Here is a 14147-nt window from a genome sequence, read left to right on the forward strand (position 1 = left end):
TTTTAAATATAAATTGTTCCATGACACAAAATAAGACTCAGTGGAAAGTCATAAACGTGTAAACCTCAAGAATGCTAATAACAACAGGAACAACCAGATGTATTATTTAAGCATTGTCAAATTTGCAAAAGCTTCTTAACTCAGCTATCAGGAATAATACCTCATGGGTAACTTCCTAACCACCACCATAATTGAAGGTTTGAAAGGCTCAGGTCTTTCAAACTCATTGCTTGGTGCAGTGGTAAAACCTTGGGCTGACAAGCATGAGAACACAGGTAAAAAGTCAGATAGGGTCACTATGTGCAAGAAAATACAATTGCTAGGCCCATATCCAGTCCACACTCCCAATACCCCAAATAGCAAGGATCAATATAGGTGATGGCCCACTTTTTCTCTTTAGAAAATAAGGACTTGTGAAAAAGTCAACTCCAAATGAATAGAGGATCATAAATTCTTTCATGACCTTTCCAGAAGAAGAAATTCAGAATCCTTCTACTTCTTTAGTTCTTTCTGGAAATTAGTTTGAATAAAAAAGGGTTCTACTGTTCTTCTCTGAAAGACTGAAGACCAATTGCAATAGACTAAGGCCCCATTTGGCGTGTCTTTTAGCATGGGCTGTCAGCTTTTTAGAAGCCTGGAAGCCTGCATTTTGGTCTTTTCCCGTTTGGTTGGGAAATGATCTAGCCACTGAAAGCCACAGCCCCGAAAAGACGCAGGAAGCCCATTTCAGGCTATTTTCGGGAAGCTCCAAATGGAGTTTTTCGCCTTTTTTCAACTCATCTTCGCACGGAAAGATGCACAGACAGATGTGCCTTCACCAAACGATCTTCATAAAAAGGCTTACATCATCTTTTGACTGTCAGAGCTTCTAGGAAATGATGACAGGCATGTCTTTCCTGATGTAGTAACAATCTTATTTAAAGATGCCTTAGATTATCCTTGTTTTCTGCCTATGCATTCAAATTTTCTAAATGAGGTAGCTCACATGTTATGCAACTATTTTATAGGCATTAGCCTTTATTAAAAAAGGAAATGCATACTTTCATTAAATAGAAAGGGAAAACCCCAGGATGCAAATCAGCATTTATACAGTAAGGGGCAGTCCATCATTAACAAAAATTTTAGAGAAACAAAACCATGAACCAAAAAATCTATGCTCCAAATCACAACCAGTGGACAGACAGCATGATCTCAAAAGCAACCCCCTTGAACTCCTTGTGCAGTCGAAGCCAACAGGGAAGAGAACTGAGAATTCGTCTCATCACTTCATCTGCCTAAGAAAACTTAAAGTTGAATTCTCTTTGATGTTGTAGGTAAAGGTATATTGATTGTTAAAGGATACCATAGGGTGTCTACTGCAGCCTCAACCTAGAAAATGATGGCAGTCACATCTTTTCTGATTCAGTTAACAATCTTATTTATACGTCCCTTAGATTATTGTTGTTTTCTCTTTATGTATTCAATTTTCTATTTGGGTACCTTCATGTGAAGCAACTATTTTATAGGTACGGGTTTTTTTTCTCTGAAAAAAAAAAGAGTAATGGAGGCTTTCATTAGATAAAGGGGAAAACCCCAGGATGTACATCAGTTTCTATACAGTAAGGGGATGTACATCATTAACAAAAATTTCAGAAAAAACAAACCCATAAATCAAAAATTCTAGGCTCCAAATCACAACAAATGGACAGAACATGTTTTCAAAAGCAACCCCTTGAACATAAAGTTGAATGCTCTTTGATTTTTACAGATAAAAATATATTGATTTTATATGATACTTGGTTGCCAAGGTGCCGCCTAGGCACCTAAACACCTTGCTTATAGCAACAAGAACCCCTCACCTCGGCAACAAAAATAACAAGGTGGACACTTATTATCATTCATGATCCAACATCTTACTAACATGTGTCCTAATATATTATATTATATGCTAGATATATCAGTTATACCTTGTTTTAAAGTTTTACTATTGAAAATTAGGAGATCCAAGGGTTTTAAGAAGAGAAAAAGAAAGAAAAAAGTAGAAATATAAAGGGATTTGTTTTCTTTTTCTTTTTATGTTTTTTCTATCTTCCCACTCTCTCTTACATTAAATAAAACAGCAGCCCCACCCTTGTTCGTTTTCTCTTTCACTCTCTATCTTAAATTTTATCATACAAAATTGTAACCTTCTTTAGTTTCTCATCTATATTAGTATTAGTTTTTTTTTTTGTAAAAGGTAAGGTACTTTATTAAATCAAATAACAATACAAAGGAGCCTAGGCCAATAGGTACTTTATTGAAAGGTAAGGTACTTTTTTGTATATTAGTATTAGTTTTGAAAGTATTCAAATCAATATAATTGAAATACTATTGTCCTAGATATGATGATTTGCCATTTTTTATCAGCAAAAAACAATTAATTTTATTAATCAGTGACAAACAGGTGCCAAATTACAATACAGCCAACATTTCAACAAAGCCAAAGAAACTACAACTGTGCCAAAAAACAGCTGCCGCCTACGGACCCCTTCCTTAGCTAATGAATCAGCAATTCCATTTGACATGTTTTGAGAGAAAACATAATGTTTTTAATAAAGAGAATTGTTATCTTTTTCAATTAATATGCATGTCGAATGGTATACTAAACTAGGGAACTAGGTAAAACTTAGTTTTTTATTTTATGAAATTCTTATTGCCTAGGTGTCACCTAGTCAACTACTGCTAGACAGCTAAGCACCCCACTTCCCAGAATCACCTAGGTGCCTTGACAACCATGAGGATACTACGGAGAGCTAACTGGAGCCAGTTTCATAAGACAAATCCAGCTTAGCACAGTTCAAATTATAGTTTGGCTGCCTACTGGTAAATACTTTGAAGCATTATTGTGCACTTTTTTGATCAATCATTATTGTACACTTTGACTGACACTGTTCTTAGAAATTCACCAAAGCTTCTCAACGTTTATTTTTTTTATCAGCAACACAGAAAAGCGATTTCATTAATTAGAAAAAAACAAAAAAAAACACAGGATTACAACAAGAAGTTGTGAAAGAAAACAGCTTTAGAAGCTGCCCCAATTCTATATTACATTTGAGCTTCAGTTTGATCAAATGCATATCTGACTATCACCCAAATAAACAAAAGTATTTCTTTCATTTGTAACAAATAAAAGCATTTTTCATTAGAGGCTTTGGCATGAAGTGGTGCAGAGTATTCATGGGTGCTCAAAGAACGGATGGGATACCGGTGCATCAAGGAGGGCTAACATGGCAACTCCATGAAAGGTAATTCGCAAACTTCTCCAACAGTTCCTCAGTTATGTCAGGTATGATGTTGGTCCCGGTAATTCTGTTCGTTTTTGGGAAGACACTTGGGCAGGGGATCTTCCTTTTAAAGCCCTTTTTTGTCCTTGTTCTTTGTTTCTTTGTTTAAAAATGAGATGATTTCAAAGTCGGCCTTGAGTTGGGATTTTGGTTTCTGTAGAGGGTTAAGGGATGAGGAAATTCAGTGTTTGTCTAATTTGCTTTGTCTCCTTCCAAAAGTTTGGTTGGACCCTTCCAAGCCAAATAAGAGGATTTGGGCCCCTCATCCAAAAGGATTTGGGCCCCTCTCAACAGGGTTTCCCTTTCATAGAAGTCTGGTGTAGGTCAGTTCACCCCAAGGTTATGGCTTTATGTTGGGAAGTGTTCCATGGGAAAGTTAACACTATGGACAACCTACAAAAGAGAAGACCTCTTCTTTGTATCTCACCTAACTGGTGTACTCTTTGCAAATCTCATGGCAAGAACTGTTACTACTTATTTTTATCTTGTAATGTCATTGCAAAGCTTTGGATTTGGCTTTTTTCCTTTCTGGGTGCAGCTGGGAAATGCCAGCAGAAGTATGTATGTTGTTTAACACTTCTACTCTCTCTTGGCCCCGTAAAAGGGGAAGAAGCATGTGGAGGTGAGCGAGAGCAGCTTTGATTTACAGTTTGGGAAGAAAGGAATGCTAGAATCTTCCAAGAGAAGGGGAGGAGCAGCCAGGCCTTGAAGGACTGCATTATGAATAGGGCAATGCACTGGTTAAACCATTAAAGACTGTGGAACTGTTTCACCAAGATTCTTTTAATGATTTATGGAGGAATTGGTTAGCAGTAGCAAACTGTTCATCCTCAAAGGAAAGGGTTTCTACAAACTCCCCCCCCCCCTCAAGGTTTTCTGAAGATGAATTTTAATGGGAGTAGCCAGGACAACCCAGGGCCCTCTGGGTTGGGAGGTGTTTTGAGAAATGAGGCTGGAGAGGCTATCCTCCTCTATTCTGACCCATTGGGCATTCTGTTAAGGCAGAATTGCTAGCAGACATACAAGGGGTCCTCCTTGCAAAAGAATTGGGTGTGGAGCAGTTGCTGATTGAAGGGGACTCTAAGGTAATGGTTCAGTGGTTAAATAATCTGGAAATGTCGTCTGAGGTTACAAGAATGAGATAAAGAAATACAACTGGTTGACAAGGAATATGTCTGTTACTGGACAGTGGGTGAGGAGATCAGCCAATGCCCTTGTGGATAGCGTGGCAAAACAGCTAATGCCCCATTGGGCATTCTGTTAAGGCAGAATTGCCAGCTGCCATACAAGGGGTCCTCCTTGCAAAAGAATTGGGTGTGGAGCAGTTGCTGATTGGAGGGGACTAAGGTAGTGCGGTGGTTAAATAATCTGGAGAATGTCGTGTGAGGCTACAAGAATGACAAAGAAATACAACTGGTTGACACGGAATAGGTCCGTTACACTGTGGATGACATGTTGAGGAAGTGGGGTGAAATTGCAAATTGCACACAGACCAAGGCAGTAATGAATATGGCTTGGACTCCCCCACCTAGTGGATTCTTGAAATTAAACTTTGATGGATGCAGAAGGGGAAATCCGGGGCAATCGGGGATTGGAGGTGTTTTTAGGAACGAAAATGGGGTCATCTCTGCCATGTTCTCAGGCCCAATTGGAGTGGGTGACTCCCTTAGAGCTGAGATCTTTGCAGTTTTGAAAGGAGTCTGGAAAGCTGAGGAGTTGAACATCAAGAAACTCATAATTGAAGGGGATTCAGAGGTGGTGATAGGGTGGCTGACTAAATATCAAAATGGTTTATGGAAGTACAACAATGAGAGGAGGAAATTCATGTGGCTGGTGCAGGAGATGGAAGTGAAGACATGTTGGGTTAAAAGATCGGCTAATTCCCTAGCTGACGGTTTAGCTAAACAAGGGGCAGAAAGGGATTCACTGTTTTGGGTAAGCTGTAACTTTAGTGTCATCTTTTTTTCCTTTTATGAGGCTCTTTGTGGCTCTTGGAAGACAAGTGTGTTTGTCTTCCTCCTGTAAATTTTCTACTGATGATTTAATGAAAGTGTTATTGATCAAAAAAAAAAAAATTCGTTACTGGACAGTGGGTGAGGAGATCAGCTAATGCCTTTGCGGATAGCTTGGAAAAACAGGGCACAATTTGGGAGAGGCAGCATCCCACGCCTTCACAAGTGTAATTTCTTTCTGATTTAATGGAAATATGATATTTTATCCAAAAAAAAAGCATTTTTCATTCTCTCATGAAACTTAAATATTTTAGGAATCATTTTTTTATTGGTATATTTTAAAAACTACAAATAAAAAAAAAATAAGCTTGCATACTAATCAGATCAGACATGTTTATACAGGCACACATGATTGGATCAGTAAGGTGAACTAGAGCTCATATCATAAATCAATACTAATTGTTGGCAAAAAATAAAAAATAAAAAGCAAGAGGGCATATACAAGCATTAGAAATTAGACTTCCTAAAATTAGCAAGAGGTAGGACATAGACAGAACCTATACACAACTCCAATATTTGTCGTTAAAGGTTGAATCTTTTGAACCTGCAAAAAAGAAAAATGCAACTTATCATCATTCACCACTTAGTGCTGGTTGCAAAAAACTTCAAGGAGTTTCTCATGCATGATTTCCTTTGAATAGAAGGAGGAAATAAAGCCAATCACTGCATTGTCATTGTGGAACCATAGGAAGATTGGGGGGAGGGATAGACCTTGAAGACATGCATTAATGCAATAAGGATTTATAAATGTAATAGAAAACAGAAAATAATGGCCGAAAAAGGAATTTTAAAGATTGAAATGAAAATCCAAATGCCTGGATAGCCTTTAACATGCAAAGTACAATTCCAAGTAGGAAAACGAACCAAAACTGCTAATAGTTTAAATGCTTCTCCAATGTGCAAGTGAAAAGCTAGGTTCATGGTTGCATTTGGATTAGTACAACTTGGAGCTAGCAGCAGAAAGGGTACTGAAAACTCCATTCTCATAGTTTGTTTTCATCTTTATCAGAAGTGGAAGAAATTGGAAATGGATGGATCCTGAAGTGGTTAATACCATCCGCTTGTACATACTTGAACTCCTTAGGGGGTTGTGAATTTGAAATCTCTACTTGCGTGCAATTCAGAAACTTGCAGAATTTATTTCCATTTCTGCAACTTGATCTAAAACAGCATTTAATTTTGTTTGACCAGTAAAAGGAGAGAAATCAGAGCCCCAAAAAACAAAAATGATGACAACAATCCCTCAAAAAAAAATACAAGAGGCCCACCAAAAATTACATCGTTTCAAGCACCATTTGAGAAAACATCAAAAACCAATTGCCATTCCACCAGTCAAATGTGCAATTACAAGAGCAGCCAATGGCCCCACATGCAGTGGTAACAAGCACTTCAGGAAAAGGAAGGAAAAAAAGCCACATCCACTCAAATACCCCTGGTACAACAAAATCAGAAATGCAGAGCAATCTCCACCAGTTACCAAAAAGATATACACAAAAAGAAATGGAAGTCAATAGACCCTTCTTGACGCCAAAAAGAGGATCACAAAAACCCAGATGACCCCCTACAAAATTGGCCCCTTCCTCTCTCCTCCTAAGAACTATAACCAAGAAATTTATAGTTCAATATTTTAGAGCTATTGCTTCTACAGCCTCTTTTTTTTTTATCAATAACAGAAACTCTACAGCCTCTTCCCCTCTCTCCTCCTGAGAATTAGCCTCTAGCTCTCCCTCAACCCCTCTCTTCTTTGATATTGTAATTGAGCCATCCACACCATTCCAGGCAGTTAGCATCTAGATTCATCACTTTCTTCCTCTCTACTCCCAACACATCCCTTGTTACCCTCCTAACTAGCATGATATCTTAGTTATTGCCTGGAAAGAGACCCTCACATGGCATGAAAAAATAAATAAATAAAAGGAAAAACTTCTTCATCAGCCCAACATGTCTCTTAACTCTTTAGGTTTGACCTCTCTCTTCTCAATTCTTTAGCCCATCATCTAATAATGTTGGACCCAGCTAACTTGGGCCTTGGGAAGGGTGAAATGGATATAGACCTAACCATTTACATTATTTTTTGGCATAAACTACTCTAAGATTCAACCCATGTTCTCACACTTGTCAGCCTGAGATTTCACTATTACACCAAGCAGAGGCCCCAATCCAATACAACAAGCAATATAAACCCGTGGTCACTTCTCAATTCCTTATTCCATACAATTCAACACATTAGTATAAAATACAAAAAAAAGATGACAACACTAAACCAAGTTTCTTGATCTAAGCAACCATCTTTTTCCTGATCTCCCACCCACCCCCTCATCAGAAAGACAGAACCCATTACACCCATCACCCCCCCCCCGTAAGCACATCTTCACTCGTAGCATTCAATTAGAGAAAGCCCCCATCTCATTCCTGATTCATGAGTACCATGGGAAGGATCTGGAGTTGGGATCTTTTTGAAAGGAGTTGGACAAGGAAACACCTTAAGCACAAATTGATCTCAGAATGCATTTCAGCTGCTTTGTACTCAGTCTATTTGGAGTCCGTAATTCGCCCTCTTCCAAGATGCAGGGCTCCAGGAAGGAGTTGTAACTTTGTCTTTTTTTATCAATAAAATTTTTACCTTACCTTCTCAAAAAAAAAAAAAAAAGAAAGAGAGAGAGAAAGAGGCATCAAACTAGAGTTCAGGAACCAATATTGATAAGTTAAAACAAGGAATATAAATGCCTAGAGGATGAAATATTACTCACAGATGCTTCATCAACTAAGATCGATGGTAATTTCTTTTCAGTTGCAATAACGACTCCATTGGCAGCTGCAGAGGTAACAATCAATATGTATGAATATATTAAGTAAATAAATGGATAAATCAAACATAAAACCATTTGACTCAAAAAGAAGACACATATACGAGCTAGTTTTTCCCTTTTTTCTTCTATTGAAGGGTGGGGAAAGACAAAAATAAAAGCTTGGGAGCGAACAGTATATAGATTTAGCAATTATGGATGGGCAGTGATTTAAAAAGCGCACCTAGGCACATTTTAGGGTATGCGCCTCGCCTAGGTCCTAGGCACAGCCCTTACAAAAGGTGTGCGCCTGGTGCGTCTAGGCTTGTACCTGATGCGCCTCAGCCCAGGAGTGTGCTTTTTGAAAATTTGATGCTTCTTTGCTTTTTTTGAACCTAGCAGCTGGGCTGGCCCATGGACCCCCATGCCACGCCCCTCGAGGCAAGCCCAAAAAAGTCCATGTTATGGTCTTAAATTATTAGTTCTCACACAAAAAAAAAATAATGATTTTATAATTTTAATTACTTTTTAAGAAGATACTAGCAGGGACCCATGCGATGCACGGGATTTGTTAAGTTAAAGAGAAACAATAGAAACATGTAAGAGTATAATAATTAATAATCATTTATATTTTATATTTTATATACTACTTTTAATAATTTTTTTACAATACAAAAATAACAATAATTAATTTTAGATAGAGACATCTGGAATAGGAGGGATTCTAAGAGACAAAGATAGAAACATGTCTCTATTTTCAGGACCAGTGGGTGTTGGTGATTCTGTAAGGGCAGAGATACTAGCAGCGGTACAAGGTATACAGATGGCCAGAAGGGGATTCCAAGGTAGTAGTGCGCTGGTTGACAAGTCCAGAGACAACTTGTTGGGGCTACAGGGATCTGTTAAAGAAAGTTAAATGGCTGACAAGGAATATGTCAGTCAGGTTTCAGTGGGTCAGCAGATCAACAAATGCAATAGCTGATTCTTTGGCCAAGCAAGGAGTGTCAAGGGGAGATCTGTTTTGGGCCACTTTGTAACTGTGTTTTTGGCTTGTGTTTCTAGAATTATTAGTCGGTATAAATGAAATTAGTTATTTATAATATTATTTATTTATTGAAAAAGTATCATTATTTAAATTTTAAAATATTAATTACTTATTGAATTTAATAATCCATAAAATTATAGTACTATTAATACATAATTTTGTTATTTTAACTATTTCAAATCTAGTTATGTTAAATATTTCATTATTTAAAATATTTAGTTATTTAACTAAATATTTAAAATCTTAATCTATTTATTATAATTGAAAGTTATTCAATAACTATTTAAAATATATTATTGATTGATTTGAAATATTAATTTTAATATTTTGTTATTTAAGATATTTAGTTATTGAAATATTTAAATAATATTCCATTTTTAATGTTAGATTTTTATCATTTGAATGACATTTAGATTGAGTAATCCAGAAATCACAATTTATATTTTTGTACATAATTTCGTAATGAATTTTGTATAAATAAATAATTATTAATAATATGAATATTATTAAATTGATTATAATTATTTTTTGTTTTTTAATAAATATTTTAAAGTTATTATATAATTTTGTTAGAATATTTAAATAATTCTTAAATTTTTTATTCAAACTTTCTTTAGATAAATGTAGATAAAAAGTGGGGGAGAAGATAAATAAGAAATAGAGATAATTTAGGAGAGAAACCCTCTACTAAATTAGAGATACCTTGGGAGAAAGTTGAGGATAGTGGGGGAGGTTGTTTAGGAGAAATTTTAGGATATTGGATTATTAAGGTTATTGGAATGTGTGTGGGAGAGAGAGAGAGAGAGAGAGAGAGAGAGAGAGATTATGAAGATTTTTGGGGGGGGGAAGTAGAGTTTCTAGTTGGTAGTTTCAAAAATGACATGGATTAAAAAATTAAAAAAATAAATAAATTTTTAGACTTCCTTGTTTTAATATATATATATATAATGAATGAATGGACAACATTTAACTTGTTTGGGCTTGCCTCAAAGGGCGTGGTAGATAGCTACTTGAAGGTGGCTCGTACAATTAGGAATGTAATATGTTTTACATTACATTAGCTACTTGAAGTAATGCAATTGAGCAAAAAACAAAAAAAAAAAGACTGGGTTTTACATTATTGGAAATGTTTTATATGTTTGATATTATTTTTAAATTTTCATTTGAATACGCTTTGCATGTCATGTTTAGGTATTTTAATATTAGATGATAGGTTTTTTAAAACATCTATTTTAAAATTTAAGTTTATATTTTTCATTAATAGCATTTTTTGTATTTTTGCTCCTTGCTTCAAAAAGGTGCACACCTCGCCTTGTGCCTGGGGCGCAAATTGGCTCCTATGCCTTGCGCTTTTAAAACACTATGCATGGGGAAAAACCAAATAAGATTTTGCAATTAAGTTGTTACAATGAGCTTACAAATTTATAGAATATAATGAATTTATAAAACATGCATCTCCTACTTGGGTATAACTAGTACAGTTGAATTTTTTTTTATAGATGGTACATTTAAATTGCGTTGCACGCAGAAATTGCATAAAGAATTACAAAATAACACTCCAAAATCTAGATCATAGAATTAAAGTTTCATATATCTATATCATAAACTACCATATATATTTCTTTTTATGAAGCAAATCTGCTTCGATATTTTAAAAACAAGAGGGGAGCGGAAGCACAACAAAAGAACAAGAGGGTAGCAAGGGGTTCCTGAGATTGGGATGCAAGACAAGCTGCACATCTGTATGAAGTGAGGTTCCAGTTTGAAAAAATATATGAACACTTCAATATACAAGAATGAAGTAATCTAAATTTTGAAAGGACAAAATATTTCAAAAAGCATATTAATTCATTAGTTAAAGTTTTGTGCTATTATCACAAAGGCTGCAGCCTTGTAGGTTGAAGTCCTATATGGGCTAAATTGTTTAAACTCCAAACTTGCTACAACCTGCAATTTAGTAAATTGTAGGTTAGAAAAGAATTTGCACAAAAGAAAGAAAGAATATTAAAAGAAGTCCGCTTGAAAAATAACGTCTTGAAAATTTTTGAAAAAGAAAATTAATGTCTCAAAAATGACTCCAGTATATAAAACCTTATCCAGAGAGCGGGGTCAATTTAACTTCTCAATGTTATTTTCATTGCTTATAGTTTGTATTCAAGCAGAAGCAAATCCTGACAATGAAACATCCCCAAAGCCCAAATCCCAAACTATATTGTTTTTTTTATGAACAAAAATCCGAAACTATATTGTTGGTTACAAGCTTTGACACTTTTGAGCACTATCCACCCACCTTTTTTCCTCTTATCGTCTTTCTAGCTAGTCAAGGGTGGTAAACACATATCTGTTCGATGCTAAGGGCAAACAGCAGGCAAATGGGATTGGCAACCAAGATTTATAAGTTAGAAGAACAAGAACCCTAACCATCAAACATATGATGTAGCATATCCTATTAGTCATGTTTTATTTACTGCCATTTCATTCAATGCTGACACTTCCAAGAACCAACTTATAGATTAGCTATTGAGTCATTCATTGGGTATAAGGCATATATAAACCTCATCTGGACCATATCAACATTCAATTAATCCACAGTAAAATCATAAGTATCAAAAGGTGCAATGAATAAAACATCTGAGATAATCAAATGACTGAAATAAGCGGAACTCATAGGTTAGCCCTACATTATGGATTATGATCTATATGCAAAGATTTTTTTATCAGAAGTCTAAATGCAAAGATTGCTGCACGTAAACACCTTAGGCCTACCATCGTTGATGGGACAACCAACGTGATGCGTGATGTCTCAAAACAGACCATTACATTTTTAACTTGTCTCTTTTATCTTTGATTTATACATTTTTAAGTTTTCTTTGTAATGCTTCCAACCAAATGTGTCTTCCGAAGTTTCTTTTAACTTTTCATTTTATTTGAGGCTGTTATATGATCATAATATGTCAGGAGTTCCTGCATTTCAACCAAATATGACAATAAGACGTCAAAACATATAACACCATTTTCTTCTCAGTTCTTAAGCTGCTGACCACCAAGACAAAGGCAACAACCTAGCATGTTGGAATCTACATTCAATGCACCTGAGAATACCATCGCTAAAAAAAAATCTGCAAATATCTAGGGTACACAACAGAATTAGTACAAGCTCTTATAGAATCACGCCATCTGGTTGAACATCTGGGCCCAATCCATCTGATCTGACCATTTGCGTTTTATAATAAAGACCTAAGCCTGAATTGGAGCAAATCACACAACCTGCTCTGAATCTTGAAACCCTAGAAGCAGCTATCAAGGGGAAAGTAATGGGCAAAGCTGAAATTTTAGGGCGAGAAACAGAAGCCATTTTATTGTAAAAAGGACGAATCCAAAAGAGTGAGCATAGAGAGAGTCTACATACCCTTTATTCCGAGAGACGTCTGGCCGGATCCGACAGCCATTAGGGCATACTCGATCTGAACTAGCTTTCCGGAAGGACTGTTTCGGAGAGAATGTATGCATCGTTAGATTGCAGAGAGAAGGGAAGAAAGGCGCAAGTGGACAAAGACAAGGGCGTGCACTGCGTACCTGAAGGTGGTGAGAGAGAAGGAATACTGGCTATCTCCCATGGCGAGCGTGTGAGCGAGGACTCAAGGAGGAGAGCGAAACCAGAGACGCGAAGAGTGAAGGCCGAAGTTGATCGAGAGAAGAGAACAAAAAAGGAATGAGAAGACCCCTCCTCCAAGAAACCGAGCAAACTAGAAAGTGGACCGACCCAAACCGAGCTTTTTGTACGAATAGGGCTGAAGATTTTCGAACTACGGTTTTGGACCGATTTGAGAGACCGGATCTTTGCCTTTATGGCAACAGGGCGGGTATGGGGCGGGGCACCCCTTCCCCATCCCCACCCCGTGGCCAAAATCCCTTAGCCCGTCCCCGATATCAGGGCAAGGATTCAACTCTCATTCCTGGCTACATCCCTACCCCGCAATCAATGAACCTGGGACCGGGGAATCCCAACACATCCCCACCTCACAATCAATGGAAAAAAAAGTAGGGAAAAGAAGGGAACATATATTTACAAACCTTATATAGGTTTTGCTACCTTTTCTTTCAAACCAAACATAGCCTTAAAGTCTTCAAACCACAAAACCTAGCGAGGTTAAATTTTTTGTAAAAGTTAAGAACATAAAGAGGCTCACGTGTTTGACTTTATCCGGTTTAACTTCAGCAAGTATTTTTTTAACCAGAACACGTTACCAATGTATAAGATGCATAAAGTCATTTGAAGGGTTTCCACATTTTGAAAAAAGGATAAGGGATAGTTGTAGGGCTGAATAAATATCTCTCTTAATTGGCAAAAGCCAACCATGCTCAAGCTCGGATTTGCAATGTGGCTCAGGTGATGGCCAAACAGCTGGCTCCATTGGGAGCATCATGTGCTCTTTGGAGTCTCTAGTGTTTTTGATGGAGCGCAATCCGGCCGGTCCTAACTATCAACGGTCTTGCCTCTGACGAGCAAAAGGTGCTTAAAACGGGGAAGAAAGCGAGTAGTCTCCGGGGAGGAACCCGGTGAGAGTGCTCTGAAGCTCAAGTTAGTATTATCTCAAAGGCAAGATAAAAAAACAGATGGCGCAAATTTATCACGTACCTTCCTTCTTGGGGGGAAGAGGGCCTTTTATAACCACTGCGCGCACTCACTCCCAAGCTCCTGTCAGGTCGGGTATCATTACCTCTACACTTCTGTCAGTTCAGGTGTCATCACCTCTGCTGGGGCAGACAACCGCCATTGCTCTCTTTGTCGGAGCCGTCTTTGTGACTGGAGGTGGCGGTGGCATGTGGCCGTTTGAAGTGCGGTTGTCAAGCGTCAGATCCTAAGTCAGTCGGATTCCTTTGGTGTCAAGTACAGTTGTTCAGTTCGGCAGCCTGGAGACGAAGTGCTAGAGTGGTGTGCGAGGTGGTATTGAGTTCAGATAGAAATGTGGCCCGAGCTGCCCTGAGATAGGCCAGTTCG

General features: G+C 37.3%; 1 protein-coding gene across 1 annotated transcript in view; it reads right to left on the bottom strand.

The window, feature by feature from the left end:
• LOC148855600 (proteasome subunit alpha type-2-B) overlaps nt 1-13173 on the bottom strand; it is a 29321-nt gene extending 16148 nt beyond the window's left edge. Inside the window, exons 1-4 of the mRNA XM_088983582.1 lie at nt 12722-13173; nt 12555-12631; nt 8065-8129; nt 5812-5858 (exon numbers count right to left, since the gene is read on the bottom strand). Of these exons, the coding sequence (XP_088839708.1) occupies nt 5812-5858; nt 8065-8129; nt 12555-12631; nt 12722-12762 (230 nt within the window). The 5' untranslated portion in view covers nt 12763-13173. The remainder of the gene's footprint in view (nt 1-5811; nt 5859-8064; nt 8130-12554; nt 12632-12721) is intronic.
• Nucleotides 13174-14147: the final 974 nt, after the last annotated feature.

This window comes from Nelumbo lutea, chromosome 4 (assembly GCF_056320005.1).
Source record: "Nelumbo lutea isolate HS-2025 chromosome 4, American lotus-T2T, whole genome shotgun sequence".
NCBI classification, from domain to species: Eukaryota; Viridiplantae; Streptophyta; class Magnoliopsida; order Proteales; family Nelumbonaceae; genus Nelumbo; species Nelumbo lutea.